Raw genomic sequence first — 22,136 nt, forward strand, 5'->3', positions numbered from 1 at the left:
GCTTTGGTCAGCAGTGGCCATTAATAGGCTGTTGATGTGATATATAAAATTACGGACCATAATAGTTATTACACAGAAATAATGGATTACACATAATAATCATTGTTATGCTACGTAAGAACATGTTACATTGGATGAAGAGAGAAGGTTTTCAATGAAGTCAAAATCAAATCATTTATTCCAATTAAACTATAGGCAATTCACATACATAATATGTCACAAAATAAATAATAGTCTGTCAGTCTTTCCGTCAGCGAAACTAGGCTCATTGTAAAGTGTAGCTTGATTTTGCTTTCACCATTTTCATAATTCACAATCAAAATATTGATATAAATTTAAGCCAATAAATCATTGGAAGAACGTCAATCAAGTTATAAAAAAGTTGGTATTTTTCCCCCAAACGATGGGAGAATTGGTTTCATTTTAACGGTAAAAGAGTATGAAATCTGTCATCGTTGTGATTGCATTTATTCGGTCCGTTTGTTTGTCTGTGTCTATACTGTGGGAATACCGGGTTAAATACCGGGTTTGTAGAATAAAATGTGTGAAATAGGTGATTTGTATGGTTACTTACTGAATATGTTAAACACTGGTGACCGACGTAAGTGTAAGTTTTGAACAGTATTCTATATTTTTAAATGTTGCCCTACACTAGGATTTCCTTCCTGTCATATGCACATGACATCCAGACAAGAAAGAACTATCTGTGGGCACTCAAAGAGTTGTTTCTTGCGGGAATTGATCTTGTTACACACTGCGCGGCAGCCAAATACAACTATTGACAGTCAAAGACTTATAGGTTTAATTTTTTTTTTTTGTGATTTTATTGTAACTTTCGTGAGACATACTAAATTAATTATTATGTTATCGGCTTACTCACGTATTGTTTTGACGAGGAACTCGACTAGTTTCAAGCCATGCTAGAGGCTCATATTCATGAGCAGCATTCCGCGACACACGACTTGAAACTAGTCGAGTTCCTCGTCAAAACAGTACGTGAGTAAGCCGATAACATAATAATTAAGGTTTCAAATATTTTTATATTTATTTAACAAACAATAACATCTGGCTATTCCGAATAAGAGGATCCAATTGTGGAGTATATTCATGATCTGGTTTACATTACATAATTTTTGCTAACAATTTTGTACTTATATCTCAAACATCATCAGGTTTAGCTCAAAAAAACCTAACTCAACAGAACATACCAATTCCACACTTCATAAGTGGCAGCACTATCGCCACCGAACGCAGCCGTCAGCCGTCAACGTCCCATTTCAAACGTATCCAATCGGATTACGTTTTTCATCCCTTTTCCTATAAAACAAAACATGGAGGCGACAGGTTTTTGTGTATACTGTGTATATTGCTCGGATTTTGGACAAGGGATGGACATATGATGTTAAAAATAGGTCAAGGTTTATGTCCGGTTCAAACTGGATTAGGAACGGCTCAATATGTTTGTGTTTTGAGGTCGGATAAACTACTTTTTTATTGTTTGTGTTTTGGAGGTTATGATTGGGGTTTTTTTATTGGTTATTTGTTATTTTTATGGTTATGGGATTGCCCTCAATACTCCGTTAAACAAATTTATCAATTCAGGTTATGAAATAATTAAACAATAATTTTGGGCACCTTACCTCACGACTCCGATGAGGATTATTTTTTCGATGCCGTTTTTATTTCTTTTGAAGGTTTTTTTAATGGTAAATATTTTAGTTATAGGTATTATTATTATTTAGTTTATGTGCTTTTATATTTAAGTTGTATCATATTGATAACAAGTAATAAATAAGTTATAACAAAAATCTTAATAAACGTATAAACAATAATTTAAATTTCGTAACTATCATCACCATATCAGCCACTAGACGTCTACTACCGTTCAGAAGTCCCCATCACATGTAGAATTCGAAATGCATATTATTTATGTTATCTGCGTGCGCACGTTTATTTTTTGATGTTTCAAATTTATATTTTAAAATTTAATGCTAACTGCATGATTTTTTGTAATTTCCTATTTTTCTGAACGTATTTTAGGATTTTATTGATTTTCTTTTACCCAGGAAAAAAATTATTCCAATTAGTAACATTTTCAATACTTCTGTAGTTGTAGATATTATCTGGAGATTAGTTTTTTAAATTTTCAATCAATTAAAATTTTTTCACAAACTATATGATTAAATTGTATTATTTCTTACCTTTATCTATAATACTTTGCTTAAAATTCAATAGCATCAAACTTTATGAAAGAGGCAGATGAGACGGAAACCATACAAATGTTAAACAAATTATATTTTCTTGGTAACGAAAGTAATTTCTTGAAGAAATCTTACAAGTTCTCGTATAATATCTCTTTGTACTGCCCACTGATAGATCACTAGACAAGACAGTTCATCAGATTGAACTTACTCAATGGATGTTTTGAACTAACTTAAAACAATATTATATGGTTTCTTTAAAATTTCTAACTGTTAACATTTAAAACATCCAATCAATATAACAACTCAGCTCAAAGCTCTAATTTTTCGAAGGGAAACAAAAGGATGCTTCCAGTTTTTACACAAAATTTTCCCCAAGTAATTTTTAGGTTGCTGCGGTCTACCTAGCGGGTTTGCGAAAACATCGGCTCGAAAAGCAGGAGTAGGAACGGGTTGGTTTTTAGTCAGTAAAAGTCGGACTCTCCCTTTAGCCTTGCCCACGGTGGGAGAAATCATTGGATGTTTTTCCCACTTTGACTAAAAACCACCCCGTTCCTACTCCTGCTCTTTGAGTCGGATCCACGGTAAACCCGCTGGATAGTCCGCAGCTTCGACAAAAGCCTTACCATCTAAATATTCAAACCTATCAAGAACATCACGACATCTAAGTCACCTCCATCTGTCCTTTAACAATGAAATCCTCACACAAGGTACACAACCCCATTTCACAGTCAAATCTACTCTCCATACAGTCTATAGTTAAACACACATTGTTTTTCAATTACCAAAACCAACAGAACTGTTATACATACAAATACAAATATTTCACTTCGCTCTCAACATATATTAAATATCTTATTCAAATCCAATTCGTACATTTGCATACTCGTACATTCGCCTTGGGGATGTATTTCTTGTTAGGGGTAATGTTTTAGTAACTGTGTATGTGTGTGTGTCTGTGACTATGTAGTGGCTACTTTTGTGTGTTGCGATTGAGACATATAAAGGTGAAGTATAGTAAGTAATGTAAGTAATGGAAATATAGAGGCCATAATAATAGACACTTACATACTAGCCTCACGTCTGTTTCCCATGGGGGAAGGCCTCTGCTAACCCCCATGGGAAACAAACATGACTATGGAACTCCAATTGCTACGATTCATTTGGCCAAATTAACCAAAGCAAATATAGTATCATAAAGCAAATAATAGTATTATATAATGTAGTTGTCGAAATACTAAAATAATAAGACAGTAAAGCTTCACTGAGATGATTCTTACCAATTTTTACTTACATGTAATCTCTTTTTACCTATCAACCTGCCTCACTCCCTCTATTCTTATATTCTTTTTTAAAATATTATTTTAACATTACACATTAGGTTTGTTGATTAAGGCTATTTCTTATACTACATAAGTAAGTATAAAAAACGAAGTAAATCTACATAAAAAATACCCAATTTAAGTACCTAAATAGAAAACTTTTAATAAGTAAAAAGCAATCACACTGACCTCCAACACGAAATCCGGGATTTTTTTTATATTTCTCCCTAAATACACGTCACGATGAAACACGATTAACATTCCTATAACACTGAGAGAAGTATAAATTACATTCTTGAACTTAAGATGAATTCTGCTTCTCCTTATAACTTCAGTTAGTTCGTAGAAAGACTTACAGCCAATTTTAATAACATACCTAATATATAAGGTGTTCTAAAATTATCTGCCACGCGACTTTAATGGGAAGTAGTGTTGTGTTTGGAGATTGCAATAGTGAAGGAATGTCGTACCTCGGACTACTTAATTCAATTTGAGAACATAAAGAAGTTAAATAAACATTGACTTTACTCTGCATGAAGGAGTTCACAAATACGCACGATGCGTCGCTTTGTCAAGGAATGAACCATCGAATCTTAGCGCCGAAAGCGTGCGTACTAAGTACTAAGCTCTCAGAAGTTTAAGAGAGCACTGCTGACTGATCTTTGGCCCTAAGTCACCTCTTAAGACACCTGAGACAAATGTATTATTTACATTGCCACATGACTATTTTTTTTTTTTATTAGAGACAAAATTTTAAACAAAATTAAATTTCCATACAATATAAATAAAAATTTTGTCTCTAGTACGCTAATCTACAAATAGATTTAAATATATATTTAGGCTAGTCAATAGTACTACTGTTCTTTATATGTTAGAAAATATATAATTAAGTAGCCTAAGCTATGTATGTGCATAGTACATCATTAGTATAGGTACCCTATGAATGTACACTCACATTACCACTCACTCAAAAACACTCATTGTCATTTCGAAAGTACCAGGACATCAGATCATTCAAGAGGTAACTACACAAAGTATGAACTACTTTATTAGCGTTGAATATTACTAAAATAACAAACATATTCTATTTTTATTGTTAAAATAAACTTAATTGATAATGAAAACACCATATTTATAGTACTTCAAACATAAATGTTTTTCGCCAATAAAGTAGGAGCCAAGTCATTTATAATCTTTACAATGCCGCTTTTCCGCCAGAGATGTGCTATACTGCGTTGCTGTGGATGCGTTTAGCTTCCACCAATCATATACATTGGTACATAGCTTTAGCACTGATAGAAACTGACTCAGCCAAACTATGTTTTATATGAAAAGATGCGTGCTATGGATAGCTTCCCTACTATCGACACATCGCATATTCGAGCTGCGCATCTTCCTCGCATAGATATATAGTTTAGTATCAGTGAAAACGATCACATAATTTAACAGCTTAGCTATTACATCGAATCATAGCTACATAGCACATCACTGGTGGAAAAGCACCCTAGTGGTCATTATTTAGCGACTGTCAACGTAATTGAAATCTCCGTTTCACCATAGAAAAAAATAGATATACAGCTTAATCAAAATATTTCATTAATGAACGCTAAACATAGTACACTTGCCTCATGAAACCCTAGTACATACATTTCAAATACACACAGCTTAAACCAAACACATAACCCCACACATACTTAGTACATAGTCACAAGACACAATTATGTAAATTCCTGTAAAATAGATAACAACAAATACTTTATACATACATAAACAAAAGTAAACAAGTGATATATTTATGTTTGAACCTAAATATTATGTACAAAGAGGAGACAATACCACTTATTCGGATACAGGTAAGTTTTTGTTCAATACCGAAGTTCGAAATGCGATAATTTATCGCCTTTAATTGGTAGAACTCCAACCGCCGTAGAAAGTTCTCGAAGTATTTAATTTTCGTAAATTATTTAGGCCGTTCCAAATACAAAATTTTGCCGTTAATTTGAATGATTTTTTGTTGTTTTGTTATTTTTTTCCTAGATGGTTGTTCATTTTATTTTTGTATGTGTGCGTGAAAATGCATTAATGTCTTTTTGGCGTTTTGCAAGTATTTCTTTACACGTAATTTTATATATCTTTTTAAATATTTGTATGCAATTATTCCTTTTTAATTATTGAATGTGCTCGAATTTATTCTAATTAAAATATTTTAAATTATATGCAGCTATTTTCTAACATACCTTTATACACCAACACACCACACAGAAGGATTAAACAGGTAAAATACATGTATTCTATACACATTTTTTTTTTAGAAAAACGTACTCTTTTTTTATTTTTAAATTAGTCCACACCATTATAGCGCAAGTTCTTTTACGACGTAGATCGAAAAAACATAGGTTTAGACAAACAGCATAAATCAATCAGAAATTAGAAATAATTAACTGAACAGTCTGTCGGCAAAAAATAACTTCAGGCCTCACGATACCTTTATCTTCTTTCCCCTCACCTCCTCCCCTCTCTTTTTCCCTCTTTTCTAAATATATTTGTTCCCCAGCTGCATAGGATGGATAAATAAATTACTGCTATCTATTCCCCTTGCCTGTGGTCGTTTTATAATTTAAAAATATAAAGGTTTTAGGTTACCCTGTATCAAATACAAGGTCTCCTAATTTCAGCTTGCATGGTTGTTTAGAAAATAATAGCACAATGTTAAACATTGAAAAAAACACAATTTTTAATAACACATTGTTTGTGAAAAAGTATATAACAATGCAACGGTTATAAGCATATATAAATAAATATATATATTTATGTTATGAGCCAGTAAACGAGCACACGGATCATCTGATGGTAAGCAATTGCCGCCGCTTATGAACATCCGAAACACCAGAAGCGTTACAAGTGCGTTGCCAGCCTTTTGTGGGTTAGGAATTTAGGAGTTATTGGGGATTGGAGAGATTAAAAATCAGGGGACAATATATCCAATCCCAATCTAAAAATCATAAACCAAAAAACTGAAAAAATACTTATTCATTAAAATAAACGAGTACTAAAAGTAAAATCTAATCATGAATAATTGAAAATCCAACTGTGAAACTCCCTAGGCTTATATAGACAAAGTTTATAAGTTCCACGACAGTGGAGGGATCACGTCGACTTTCACGACACTCACGAACTTAACGGATAGAGAACTGAGAAATTAACGGAGATATACAAACTTTAAACTTTTGGGTAACGGAGGTTCAAGTTATTTAAGTCAGTGGCCCAAGTTATTCAGTTAAATAATTACTTGATTTCGCTATGAATGAACGATGGTGATTTCAAATAAATTATTGCGAAGTTGAACAATAATATGTAGAGAGTGGTGTTGTTATCAGTTTTGACTTAAAGATCTAAATTGATATATACTTTATTATGGTATAATCCGGTAAACGAGCACACGGATCACCAATCGCGGTATGCTATCGCCGCCGAAACACCTCTCACCACCTCTCACCTAACCGAAACACCGAAACCAATCTTCCCAATCCCCGATTTCCCAACAATCCTTGGATTCCTAACCCCCAAAAGGTCGACAACGCACTTGTAACTTAGCGTTTCAAGTGTCCATGGGCGGCGGCGATTGCTTACTATCAAGTGATCCGTCTGATCGTTTGCCGGCTTATTCCATAAAAAAACTCAACCTACTTTTTCAGGAACCTTTGAGAACCCTAACATGTTTGTGACTATTAGGTACAAAAAATAGGGTCAGAGAGAAAAAGTTCCGAATAGCAAACGTGATTCGTAAACGGTGTCAACCTTGACCGAACGTCTCGACTTCGGCCAATCAATATAATCTATGGACGAACAGTCTGCCGTCTTCGAGTGGTGACTCACATGTTCTACTCGTAGAGGAAATAACTTGGTAAAAATATCATAATAATACGTTATTTATTGAAGATAGAAGCAGTTTAGTAACACTGTTTATGTTAACGGTTAGTCTAATATGTAACACTTTTGAAAAACGAGCATTGCTTGAGTCGCTATTAAATACCATCTTTGTTTTATGGACGCCTGGTACATTACTGTCAAAATACAAGGTGGTACTAAGTCCTTAAGTGTGGGAGAGCCATGCTTCGGTACGAATGGGCCGGCTCGACCGGAGTGATACCACTGCACGGCCTCACCGAAAACCAACGTGAAACAACGCTTGCTTTGTGTTTCGTTGTGTGAATCAGGTTATCGGAGGCCCAATTCCCCCTTCCCAATCTTCTCAATCCCCAATTCCCCAACAACCCTTAACTTCCTAACCCCAAAAGGCTGGCAATGTACTTGTAACGCCTCTGGTGTTTCAAGTGTCCATGGGCGGCGGCGATTCCTTACCATCAGGTGATACGTCTGCTCGTTTACCCTTAATTTCAGAAGTAATTGTAAAAATACACAGTTATATTAAAAAATACATAACCAAAGCAAACATGAAAGCATTTTACCAAGCACACATGAACAAGAATAATCATAGAAAACAGCATCGCATATCCAAACCTCCTCATTTTAATTCTTATTTCCTTTCCTCATTCGCAGTCGAGCAATTTCTTTCTAAAACATAATATTTCTCCCTCGTAAAGGTACCAAGTACCAATGCAGAATAAAGTTGAAAGGAAATTACTCGATTCTACTCATTTCCGTGAGGCCCTGATAATATTTACCGAAATGGTTTTAGATTATATTAAAATTGGATCACATAATGAACCTTTTTGGGTGTTTTCTTTATGAAAAGTTACGGAAAGAAAAATGTTTAAAAATGAAGATAATTAGCTGCGTAAATTTTTTCCGCTTTTAAGTAAGTTTTAAAACACCCAAGTTTTAATTATTACAACAAATTCATTAAAAAAATATCCATTAAACAAAGGAATAACGAACACACTTCAAATGACAACACGCACAGACAACAAAAAAAAAACATCTCAAACAACTGACAGTTATTTGACACAGATTAAAAATGGTTTTCTCCTTCTTCCACAGGCAGAAGAAGGCACAAACCGCACGTCAGAAGGAGAAGATAACGATGGGAGTGAGATTAATGCTGGTTCCTCTCGAGTCCTCTCTGCAGCCACCTCAAGAGAAGAAGACGATGACTCCAGTAACAATGCAAGCAGTGAAAGCAAGAGTCCTGGCCAGAGGTATGTTGACAGTTATTTGAATTTCGAACTAGATTTTTAAGAATAGATTTTAAGCAAAGAGGTTTATGATGATAATTCGAATGAATTTAAAAAAGTAAAACTATCATTTAAAATAAAAGAAAAAGTAATTTATAATAATTTTATTTCGAAATAGTCTTTATTTGAGAATTGTCATTGTAAACTTTTTTTAAATAAGATAAGATATAAAAATTAAAGTTGCAGTCTTATTATTACAAGTAACTGTTGTACTCAAAGACATTTCATGATTACTTAAACTATTCCTTAGTAACGATTTTGTTGTAAAAACAATTGCTAAGGACTGGGTTAAGTAACCATAAAATGCCTCTTGAATATGGCAGTAAGACTGTGAATACATAATTGAATAAGAAATAATTAATTTGAGAGATATATTAAAATAAAATAGAACTCCAATTAAGAGAAAAAAATTAAAGAATGAAAAGTCGATTCCCTAATCGAATAATCCATTTTAATTTTTATGTTAACCATTAATTCATCAGGTACAGCATTTTTGTCACCCTTCAACAGTCAATTTGAGGTTCTCTGTATTTTAGATTAGATCATTTACGACGACCCAAGGTAATTATCATTGTTATCAATATTATTCGATTTCAAAGCTATCTGATAATTCGCTACGTGTTTACCTTACTTAAAATTAACCTACAATCAAGAAGCACTGTAGTGTGCTAAATTCATTTGAGATTTTCCATTCTGAAATGCTCTAAATTGCACAACTTCGTGAGTTACTTGAATAAAACAAATACCTATAGGAGAGAAAACATAAAAGACACACTAACTCCACATTATGTATCATATTATTATGTATCTAGCATATACGGCCTATTTTTTATCACCTAACAGACACCTGAGTTGTTTTATTTTTTGGATTTAGGTATCATTTAAACATTCCATTTTTTTTATTAATAAAATAACTACACTAAAGGTTTCTTTTTTGAAAATATTTTTTTGAGGTCTGGGTTGAATTAGAAACAAACAATAATGAGAAACATCGACTTTTGAAATTAAAGTGATTTTGAAATTTTAATGTTTTGTTGAACCGTCTTTTTTCAGTTATGTCGGTTATTTAGTTTTTGTAAAAAGTTATTTTATTTCAGAAATGGAATGTTTGAATGACCCTTATCTATAAAAATTGGACAGTGTTAAAAAAACAGGCTGTGTTTATGTAACTATTGTCTGTTAGAAAACACTTCAAACACGCCAATATACATATATTGTATAAATGTAATATTACCTACACAAAAAAAAATCATTGTTATATTTTCTTGCGGAATTGATCCTTATTTTGACTTCGAAAAACCGAAGTCCTTAGAAAATAATCTTATAATGCAAGTAAACCTAAATTTTAGTAAGAAAATATGATTATGAATGTCTAGAGCACACACGACTAAACACATCACAAAAACGCATGTTAGGTTCACACAATGCATCAAACACGAAATGTAATAAACCTACCTTTGGCAATTATTGACAAATCTTAGTAAAATTGTAAATACTGATTCCAAAACCACTATACTAAGTACATAATCATATATTTAATCTATATTACGTATATTATAAAACCCTGAAAAAATGGGCTAAAAACTTTAATCACATGTTATTGACCCAAAATATTATGTAATCGTATTACCTAAAATGGCACATAAAATGAGAAAAATTACTTCACACATGTATATAAAAATATACTGCCAAAATCTATTATTTTCTTTTTATTACCCATTTGTCTTAAAACTATACTTAAAACCAGAAGAATCGATTTAGAAATCTATTAAAATAAGATTTAGATCTATTTTAAATCACATTCAGATTTTATTTGCCGAAGCGAGAGACGGTCATTCAAATCGAATGACTAGGAACGCAGCATAAAATATAGTTGTATTCAATTACGTGGAGGCACTCCGCACGCTGTCGTGGAAGCATTTAATGGATCAATAGTGCAATTTAAGTGTTAGAGGCGCGGTGTAAAGTGCGCTTTTAAAATCGACATTGAATTTTTATTGGTGGTTCAAAAATGTGGAATAGAAATATGTGATAGTAGTTAGGGACAAACAGAACTGTATAATGGTTAAAGACTAGACTGTCGCATGATACATTTAATGATTACTTAAGCTATTCCATAGTAACGATTTTGTTCCAAAAACCATTGCTCAGAACTAGATTAAATAACCATTAAATGACTCTTAAGGGTTTAATAATCTTGTTTTTGTAGCCTCGTGATTTATTACAATAAAATATTGTTATTTACTATGAAGAAAAGTATTTATGGATATCTGATAAAGACGCAATTTTCCTAAAAAACATAAAACCTGTTCACTCAATTAAAAATTTTATTGAACTAGTGATGTGATGAGGACATCAAGTCAACATCGATATCTCAATTCTCAATGTCAGTAAGCGGCCCATATACACGGGAATACAACAAATCAATAGTCGACTCGATGCATAACTCGATTATACTCATCGCTGCCTACTGGCTTACCACGTAAGCCGTGTTGCTGATATCGATATACATCGTATAGTGACGTCATTAATTCCAACGTTGTTGTTCGGAGTTCAAAGTTTTTTATGTGTTAAATTGGTTGCAATGTTGTGCAAGGATTATAGGGATGTGACATTGTGTTTTTGAGTTTATATCGATGTTGAAATTGTCGATTCATAATAAAATAATGGCCGCTAATTTATCGACTATAAAATTATTCGAAATTCAATTTAATTCAACCAATAACCACTTGTTACCATACCTATTTTCGGTACCTAACAAACAATCTAAAACCTATTCTAATAGTGTAATCGCTTTACCCAAAAACTTAGCACTAAATGAACTTTTATTTACTGTAAATTGGACCACTAGGCGGATGATAGAGGCATATTACCGACCCTTTACTAATTCAACACTAACAAACTTCCTTAGGGTCTAAAAGTAATTAATTGCTTGGGTTAATCCAATTAACCGGTTCAATTAAACTCATTTTGAACCGAAATTCAATTTAAATAAACCTTTTTTTATTGGGCGTCCTTTTGACAGCGAATTTGGCGGGAACACTACTTAGGTAGCCATTTTGTTGAGGTAAATAGTTTGTTTTCTTTGTGGGTGTTTTGTGGACAGGTTTGATTAGGACGGTTCTTTTTCCTTGATTACTTAGCGATTAAAGTGTTAGTAAAGAAAACATTGCCTTTGGTCATCATTTTATGTAATTGTCTACAATTATGAAAAGCCTCATTCATAAACGATTTGAGATATTTCAATTATTTTAATGGGCCTTTTTTAATGGATTTTTTAATGGCCCGCCACAACCTCCCAAATCCGCTATAATTACTGCAAGCCAGGATCTACAGTAAAGACAACCATGAAAACACCGGAACACTGAAGTCCGGTGCGTCCCAGGGACATGAATGACTGTCTTGAATCTCACAACGAATTAAATCAGAAATTATTATTAGATGAGAGAAAAAGATATTTCGATTACAAAGAGAATTAAAAATTAGATTTCCTTATAGTTTTTAAATTATACATCATCATCAGCCGAGAGACGTCCACTGCTGAACAAAGACCTCCCCTTTAGTCCTCCACGTAGAACGACAAGCCGCAAATTATACAGACAACTTTTATTATTTACAAATACATTAGCTTTACCCACCATCATCTCACAGCCACAACATGATCCTAATACCCCAAAAAATGTTAACAAGCATCCCACGTTTCGCAATTATCACGATATCGCCCAAAAATGACCAAGATTAACCGACTTACATCATTTTTATGTCAGCTACCCCTATAGAATGCCATAAAGAATGATTTACGGGCGAATTATGTAAAAATATGGACGCGTCCATCACCGCTATGATATTTTGGTGTGCCCTTTATGATGGCCCGAAATTGTATGAGGACTATACAAATAAGGTTAGCAGTGGTTATGTGAGATGAAACGTCGTTGATCTTAATCGTTTATGTCATATAATATTTTTAAATAAGCAATGTGTAAGGTTGGTTGTATATATTTCAGTATATGGCAATAGGTTCACCCCCTATTACATGGGACTTATAACATAAATGGTGAAAAGTATATTGTATAGTAACACTACGTGCCGTAATGTGCACCTCTGCCTACCTCTTCGGGAATGAAAGGCGAGATGATACGATGATTACAACCCAATAATGATACACTATTTGTACTCCTACAGGATTAGAGTAAAGTGCTTTTACCAAAAGCAATCTAGGAAAAGAATCTGTCTAATAACTGTCCTAATTTTAGACAAGTCCCAATTCAAAGCCAAAAATTATAAGATGTCGCATACCGAATTTGAATCCATTTACTCGTACAAAGGATAATAGACGTAGAAACACTTCATTTTTTCAGACATCCATTTCATCGCTGATTTCAACAACAACCTACATTCATGAAAAGCTAAACGATACCAATACGACTCTATCATAACCAACATTTCTCTAACCAAGAATTAATTCACAACCGTTAAACTAATCGCCACCAAAATCATTTACAATTAAATTAAGATTAAACTACCCAATTCCGTGTCATAGGAACTGTAATAAAATGTAATAGAATTTGATTATAAGCAATTTTCCCAACCTGTTCAGGCTGTTGAGCAAGTTATCTCCATTCACTCCAAATGCGAGGCCTGACGATATGTAAGTGGCCCGACATAATGGCACATTACGCTTTGGATACGCTTAGCTGCGACCCTAGCAAGCACGATCCAATAATAATGCTGATTACGTATGCCCGATAGATGAACTGTGATGTCTATCAAATGACGTTTGCAATGGCTATTAAATAAATTGCGGTGCAGAAAAAATTAAAGATAAAAAACATACCCTGAATTGAGAATCTTCTCCTTTTTGGGATGTCGGCTAAAAACCTAAACGCCCTGGATATTGACATTAGTTTGTAATAAATGTCTTAACCAATCTGTTAGAATATTAACATCACAACGTAATGGCACTTTGAACATAGTCTTAGATCTAATGTGGAAACTTGAATATAGATGTAATGTAACCCAAAATACCAACGCGCACTTAGCTCACACTAATGATCAAATGAAAGCCATTTCGCACGTCACTTGAAAGCCACAATAAATCGTCGACTATACGAACGACTGATACGTAATTGGTGCCCTACGCCTACACGATAATATTTGTGCATAATGCAATAGTATAACTGTTGAAGTTAGTTCACGACCTTGCACAGCTGGGCGTGTAGACGACACGTAATGCTAAAATATTGTATAAACACTGATTACATTGTTCTGTCCGTTGACGAGACCGTAGGCATTATGCATGTGATAACTTTGTGAAGTCTCGTTGACAATGTATCGTGTGCTGCGACCTGTGTTGTCCGCTTTGGTGGTGACGAACTACCTCTTACCTCGTTCCTTTTGATTCTTCTTTTAATCTTTGCTGTTGCTTCTTTAGATTAGATTTTTTTAGTCTCGAATGATTATGTAGTATCATAGATTAGCTTTAGTTCTATCTAGTAGTTTACGGTAAATCATCACGGAGGGTTCGGAGCTCACCAAAGCGCGCAACACAGTGACACGCAGGCTTCCACCGACATCGCACACACACACCACTGTCTCCGTGTAACACGATACATCCCTTTATAGGCGACCGATCATTGCATCGAGTTCGTCAAGCTCTCGCAAGTCCATGCAGGACACTGAGAGGGCGGAGTCAGACACAGACAAACGCGGCCATAAATGGAGACACGTCCAAGCTGTCATGGCATACTACCAGGCACTCAGGAAAATAAAGAGGTTCGAATACTATCGGACCACCGGTAAAGCCGCATCGTTGTCGATTGTTATTATATTTCATTGTTTGTTTATGATTTCCCACTAATGTGCTACCTTCGTCAGTGTATAGGAACTTCGGGAATGGTACTTTAATCACTGAATTATGTGTGTTTTTCTTGTGAATATTGTGTCTTACTAGTTCACCAAATGATTCTACTTTCCTGCTGTCACTTGAGACAATGAAACGTGTTCAATGTTATTTCATTGTTTAATTGCATTTTTTAATGTTTCAATAGAAGAATAGTTTCGAACTCCTTAACTTTAGATGCCTAGTTATTAGTATTAGTAAAGATAGTATCGATCACTGATGTCTCACTCTACAAACTGTCGTATATTCGAGTTGGTCTTTTTGTTTCTCTAGTGTGAGTTGCCATGCCGCATGTCAAAATAGAGTTCTTTGTTTGCACGTGTTTGAGATCTTTCTGTTCACGAGATTCTAGTGCATCGCCGCACATAACTATAACAATACTAGTATATTCCAATGTCAGTAAGTTTCCAAGAGAATTATGAACAGAACCTTCCAGAATCTGTGCTTAACAAACTGAGTAAAGTAATCTATTACTTCTTGTCTGTCTAATATACTTGAACTATCTGAAAGCATGGCTACTTTTGCTTACTAAACTCCCTTTTTGAATGCTTTGGCTGATTTTCCTGGTACTGACGTATTTTTATGACCGCAGAACAAAATCGAACCAAAGATGGATGAAGTTGCGAACGACTGTGCAGCTCAGTTCAGCGATACAGAAGAAACCGCCGTTGAAGAGAGAAGACTCTTTCTTAAAGAGATTTTCCACTAGACAGACACCGTTGACTCAAGAAACTGTGAGTGTAATTATTATTTTTTATTTGTATTATACATGCCTATACCCAATTATTCAAACCTCAAACTGGTCACTCATATCTCTTTTTTTTGTACAATACACACAAACCCAAACAGTAAAAACTTTTGGTTTATCTAGTTCACCAATATCTTTGATCGTATCCGTAAAAATAATTAAAATCGGCTTGGAATATTCTTAATTTTTTCTATTTTATAAAAAAAAGATATTGATGAACCTACAAAAAATTTGAATAATAACCTGACACGATTGATTACTAATAAACTAAAATCCAACTCAAACACCATATAAGAATATTTCAAAAATAGAGTGGTTAGTTAGAACCAACCGTTTTATTCCTGGCATGAAACAAAATCTACCGATCATGCATTTAGACGGCACAATATTGAATTTAGAAGCCTCACTTCAGATTAAGGTTACTCCACGATAGAGGCGGCTCAAGTTACTACAAACCTATTTGGTACATAGCACGCGTGACCCCAAACTTTTTGAACTACGAAAACCGATGTGACAGCTCCAATTAGGATGCTTTTATGGAAATTGAAATTGAAGTTAAAGGAAAGTTGGTGGAAGTTATTATGAAATAATGTAGTGCTTCGCAATTTTAAAATGTATTTGGTGTTTTGGTCACCTTATTAGTGAACTACTACTCTACTACTACTACTGCTACTCTTTGTTATAAAAACTAATGCAAGTATGCAAAAATAACATAAGTATTATTTTGGATCTGCAGTGAATATTTAGTGGTAATTTAGACTAATATTATAAAGTTTGCGTGTTTGGATGTTTGTCCGTCAAAGATGCTAAAACTACTGAACGGATTTTGATGAAAATTAGTATACAGGCAGGGTATAAGCTGATTTAGGTGATAGGATACTTTTTATCTCACGGGAATTTGGGCGAAGCCTCTGGCAACAGCTAGTAAATGAAAGTAAATTTTCATCAGACTATGAGCGTAGCAAATATAAACATAATAACTTAATAATTACATACTAAAGTGTCATACAAAACCAAATCAAATCTCACCAACTACTAACAACAGAAAAACACAAATCCAACTTCACCTACTCCCAAAGCAAGAAGAGAAAAATTTAGAGAGACTCACTTTATAAACAAATTCCTTTACAGGATCTCATGTATCGGGTAACCGATACCAACCTCACCCTGTATAATGTTATGGGAGCCACAAATGCGATTAACTTGAACATATTTATTACATTTAAATTGATTGATGGGCTATGTTATGGGTATTACATGTCCGGGGCATAATTTATTCGGGAAATTTTTCGCGTACTTTTTTATACACCATATCATTATAATATTTTACCTTCATAGCTTCTTTGGCTTTTATTTATATTACATTATATTTTACATGATTTAACATAAAGAGTAATTATGTTTGTCGTTCCTTGCAAATTCTACTCCATACAAATCTATGTATGAGCAATTAGCTTAATTAATTGATTGACTCACGAACAGTTACACTTAACATAGAGCTGTTCATACAGAATTTAATACTTGATTCTAATTTTGTTTGAAAATTATTTTCGGTTTTCCATGAAACATTTAGTTGTATTATGCTTCTGTGGATGAGTTCTACTTGTAGTTACATTTTAATCATATGAGTGATCTCCATACTGTTTTATTATTATTGAAAGAAATAAAACTCCTTGACTTTTCGGAGACCCTTTGCAATAGAATCGATCAAATCTATTGCCTGACTCCGGCCAGCAATCTAGATAACGTGCTTCAGAACTTAAACCCACCAGGCAGGTATCAGTTTTCCTAAGAAAATTCATTTTGTTGTGTCCTCAGGCGGTATTGAATTCCAACACTACGTGAAGACACTGGGAAATACGAATTCCTCAGGACTTTTATTTGTCTTTGATTTGACCTTGATCTAAGTCACATAGATTACATATTATGGTAGTAAAAGGGCTGATTTTAGGTAGGAAGTTGTAGGTTATAGGTAGAAACCTATGAAGAATTTTAGTAAACCAAATAGTGTCCAGAATGAGTGTACATGAATCTATTGCCAGTACTTAATAATCGATTTTATTCTCTAACTCTACCCTAATGCCTTATTCGCATTACGCTAGTATTTTAGTCCATTACCGAAGTACATAGTAGCCGTTAACTCTCTCGTTTCTATCCCAAAATCGAAGCGAAAGAAAGAACAAAATAATCGCTACTTGTTAAGAATACAAACGTAGTACGAACAAGGCATAAAACTTGGGAGATAGAAGCCTCACACCAATATCCAAAAAACAAAACACTAATCACAAATTACCCTCCATAGGTAGAAGACACAGGATCAGAAGGAGCCACAGGAGACCACAGATCTACGAACAGGCAGAGAAGACGGAAGATCAGGGCCCCGCGCACCGTCGTCAACCCTGACGAGAACTTCTTCTTCTACTGGCTGTGGCTGATCACCATCTTCGTGCTGTACAACCTCTGGACCCTCATCGTTAGACAGAGCTTCCCTGAGTTACAGGTAATTGGTATTATAAGTTCTTTTATCGGTAACCGCTCTGCGCGGCGTTTGGACAACATTTCGCCTGATGTTAAGCGATATTGCTGCCTTGAAGTTTAAAACAATCACTTGACCGATTGATATTTACTTTATATCAACTGTCTTGATCGGAAATGTAATTGCGTTGGCACACACGCTTGTGCACTATAAAATCTCTTACATAGTAAGCGCTAGTCTAATTAGACAGACTGGCCACGGTGATCAATCGGGAGATTTATTTTATTTATACGTGCGTATCTTTATAATAACCATCGTGAGACAAACTAAATGAAATAAAAACTCACGCTTTACTCACGTCCATTAATGGAGATACTCCAGCTCTCCTATAGTAAGCTGTTCATGATGAAGAGTCCCTCTGTGACTCGAAACTAGAAGACCTTTTCTCTATTTTTTGTTAATTAAGCGTATCGTCAAAACAGTTAAACTTCCAGATTCTATACTAATATCAAGTAGCAGCTACAATAGCAAACGCCTTATTAATATCAAACAATACATTACTACCAGAAAAATGAATTCAATGCCTCTTTCTCACTACCTCACTTACCCCCAATACCACGATTAAACGAACTATACAAACAACACAAAAAATGCTAGTCATCACTAACCCAACTTATGAATAAATTAAAAAAAAATATTAATAAACATGACCTTTCCGACTAACCTAATCAATGTTATCGATATCCAATAAATAAATAAATAATTAAACACATCGTATTCTTAACAATAGTATATCGTGCCATGAAAACATATCCGATGTAACTCAAACTCAACCTTTTCATACATTATTCAGAAACACACTTCAATTACAGAGGAATCTGAGCCCAAAGCCGATGGATTAAGTCGTAAAATTGCTTGCGGATGTAGTCGGAATTGTGGTGTTAAAAATGTTCATTTCGTGTCAAAGTAAAGGGTAGTTTTGTATTATTTATTATTTGAAGGTAATTATAGGAAGGTATTGGTTTATTTATATGAGATCAGTGGCCTTAGTACGAGTTTTCTTTACGTTTAAAGTAATCGAAATGAGAGCGCGATTGGCCGGCTCGAATAAACCAACCAATCAAAATGCAGAACGCAATCTTACCAATCAAAGCGGCCAACGCGTTCTTGTTTCGATTACTTTAAACATAAAGCAAACTCATACTAAGGGTACTGTTCTGAAAGTTGATAATGGTTCGGTAGAAAATCGACAAAAGGCATTGCAGTTTTTTTTCAAAGTTACAATGTAACAAATATCAATTTTGACATACATATTTATAATTAAATTCAAATGTTGTTTAAGAAACAACATCACACCTTTTATCCCCGAAGGGGTAGGAAGGGATGCACATTACACCACGTAATGCCGCTATACAATGTACACCCACTTTTCACTATTTGTGATATAAGTCCCATGTAATAGGGGGTGAGCCTATTGCCATATACTGGGCACAATTCGAGACTTCGTGCTACTACTGAGAAATTTTCGAAAAACCGAAAAAAGCTTTTCCAGTAATTGCGTCTTCTAGTTAGTTAGACAGACTGGCCACCCCATGGTCGAAATCTCGCAACAAAATTACTGTAACCTTAGTTTGTTCTCTCTGAAGGCTGTTATTGCGCGCCATTTGCTATTCGACGGCGATTTTACTTTTAAATTGAGAGCAAAAATGCACTCAACGAAGGAATCTATTGTGTTCAGTCTACTTTTGTCAAAGCGTCACTGTTCTGTTTTCAAATTTGTATTTTAGATTCCAAATTCGAAGTGGCACAGCGTTATTCTAATTCTGAATTTGGAATGACAATGACATTTTGTTTTTTAGGTTGATGAACGGGTAGAATTTTTTGAATATTTTTAGGTAATTTGATTATCAGTGCGACAAAATGAACTGGGAAAAAGGTTATTTGTTTTTATGTTCAGTATGTTACTGGAAAATTCATCCCACACATTGTTGCCTGATTCATTAAATTACACAAAAATATTGCTTAAAAAGTCCAAACGGCCCTCTGGCTGTATAGAAAGTATATTTATATGAAGTTCTCACCGAATGAACACAAGTTTTTTATTAAGTTAAACCTGTCACCTTTCTCTTAAAAATTATCATAGGCACCAGGTCAACCTACTCCAATTGATCCATATTTTCATGTGATTTTCGACCTTATTTCAAAGCAATAAAGCTGAAAGTCTAATAAAGAAATTTGACAAAAATGGGTAGGTTGACCTGCTAATAACTGTACCTTTTGTTTTAATGAAATCTCTGAAATGAATTTGGCTGTTTGATTTATTATCTGTAATATTATAAAAGTCATAAAAATGTGTATTGAGCCCAACTGGAATGAAGGTATGAAGCGAAAAATATTAAATGTTTATTAAAGTCTAGAATTGGTAAATAAAAATTGTGATTGGTAACTGAATTTGCCTGAGTCTATGAAAAGTATTTCAACCATGTTACAAATAATACAAATTCAAAGTTAAAATTATTTATTTCAAATAGACCGCGGAAGTTACAAACCACACCCTTGTATATTTTTCACTAGAGGTCTACAACGTTGCCGCCTGTCCACATTTTAAGTGTAGCTTCGAATGGAGAAGAACGAGCAAAAAACTCCATAGTCCAAACTATTACTTCCAAAGTGTAGCTTCGAATGGAGAAGAAAAAAAACCGTATAATATCAATAAAAAAAAAGGAAACACCACTTTATTTATTTATTTACATTTACTTAAAGTACTTGGAGGAAATGATCTACCCTTGGAAAAGGGTTAAACGGCCCCCTGGGGTGTTCATAAACAGCGGTCACACTTGGCGACAAGTTTCCCCACGAGACCGAGAGCCCCTCATAAAAAGACCATCGATTTTGTTTTACCTCATTTTGTCTTTTTTTTTTTGATACCATTCCCTTTGGTACACAGGTTGTTTTAATGTAATGAAGTTTGTGACTTGACTAGTGATGACTGCCTCGTTGGTCGAGTGGTTGCAAGTGCGAATGCCGGACATGGGGTTTCGGGTTCGATTCCCGGTCGGACAAAGTGCTACTGGGCCGCACGGAGTAACTCTTTGTGTGATCCACAAATTGTTGCTCCGTGTCTGAGTGTGTCATGTGCATGTGAAATTGTATGTTTGTAAACGACACACGATGCACACGATACAGGAGAATATTCTAGTGTGGTCCGTTAAATATAAATAAATATCCTTCTTCAATTAATTCAAATATAGGTCACTATGTCTGTAATAATCGCTCGATACAATAAATCAGCTCAAAATACATACAAGATAATTTTAACTTCGTCGTGTTCGTGCCAAGATAGTCATTCTAAACAAGGAAAGTGTTTGGGGAATTGCTAGCAGTAGAATAATTAATTGTTAGAACAAGTTGAAAGATTCGGTTCTGTTTTATTTAATTAATGAAGCAACTGAAAGTGACAACAATTAATTAAAATGTCCTTGGTTGGTGTTTGGAAACTTATAACAAAAAAACAAGTAAACTTTTTTGGAACGTATAACAATACAATACATTAAAAATACGTTCTGTTGATGTGCCTAAAATAAATAAAAATAACACATTAAGGGCGGCTTGCGCATCGTCGCTAAATACAGTTTAACAGTGACGTAAAGGCATTTAGTCTGCTAATTACATTTAGCGTCTTGCACAACAAAAAATTAGGCACTAATCACGTTTAACGAACTGTCAAAGTTAAATACCCAAAGATGGCTATTTAACTTCGCTAAATACGTTTAGTACCAATCGCGCGTCATCATATTTAGGTTATAGACATTTTACTATTATTTTATAAAAGATTGTAAAGAGGTCGGTAGGAAGTTTGTAAGGATTTGTGGGAATTGTATTCTGACGACGATGAGAAGATTATAGAATATATTAACAGACCGAGGGAATTGTTTGAGAGAGCAGACTTATTTGGAATGTATTCGGACCACAAATTCTTCAGATGGTTTCGTACAATATTTTTGTTACAGCAAACAGCCCCACATTTAAATACCAGCAACAAATGTAAATGTACTTTTATTAATGGATATGGACTGCCTCGTTAGCCGAGTGGTTGCAAGTGCGACTCCCGGGTCGGGCAAAGTTTTACTGGGCTATTTCGGTTTTTCGAAAATTTCTCAGTAGTAGCACGGAGTCTGGACATGTGCCCGGTATGTGGCAATAGGCTCACCACCTATTACAAGGGACTTACAACATAAATTGTTGAAAAGTGGGTGTAAACAGTGGCATTACGATATATATGGATATTCAATAAA

At 34.3% G+C, this 22,136-nt stretch overlaps 1 protein-coding gene across 17 annotated transcripts in view; it reads left to right on the plus strand.

The window, feature by feature from the left end:
• LOC118274590 (uncharacterized) overlaps nucleotides 1-22,136 on the plus strand; it is a 362,728-nt gene that overhangs the window by 292,817 nt on the left and 47,775 nt on the right. For 11 of the 17 annotated variants that reach the window (XM_035592186.2, XM_035592188.2, XM_035592187.2 and 8 more), the window contains 4 exons: nucleotides 8,525-8,682; nucleotides 14,341-14,490; nucleotides 15,210-15,351; nucleotides 17,668-17,865. In XM_035592186.2, coding sequence (XP_035448079.2) covers nucleotides 8,525-8,682; nucleotides 14,341-14,490; nucleotides 15,210-15,351; nucleotides 17,668-17,865 — 648 coding nt within the window. Of the gene's footprint in view, nucleotides 1-5,264; nucleotides 5,377-8,524; nucleotides 8,683-13,315; nucleotides 13,367-14,340; nucleotides 14,491-15,209; nucleotides 15,352-17,667; nucleotides 17,866-22,136 lie in introns of all 17 variants that reach the window. The other 6 variants (XM_035592192.2, XM_050697032.1, XM_050697033.1 and 3 more) reach the window with 3 other exon arrangements.

The sequence above is a fragment of the Spodoptera frugiperda genome, chromosome 11 (assembly GCF_023101765.2).
Source record: "Spodoptera frugiperda isolate SF20-4 chromosome 11, AGI-APGP_CSIRO_Sfru_2.0, whole genome shotgun sequence".
NCBI classification, from domain to species: domain Eukaryota; kingdom Metazoa; phylum Arthropoda; class Insecta; order Lepidoptera; family Noctuidae; genus Spodoptera; species Spodoptera frugiperda.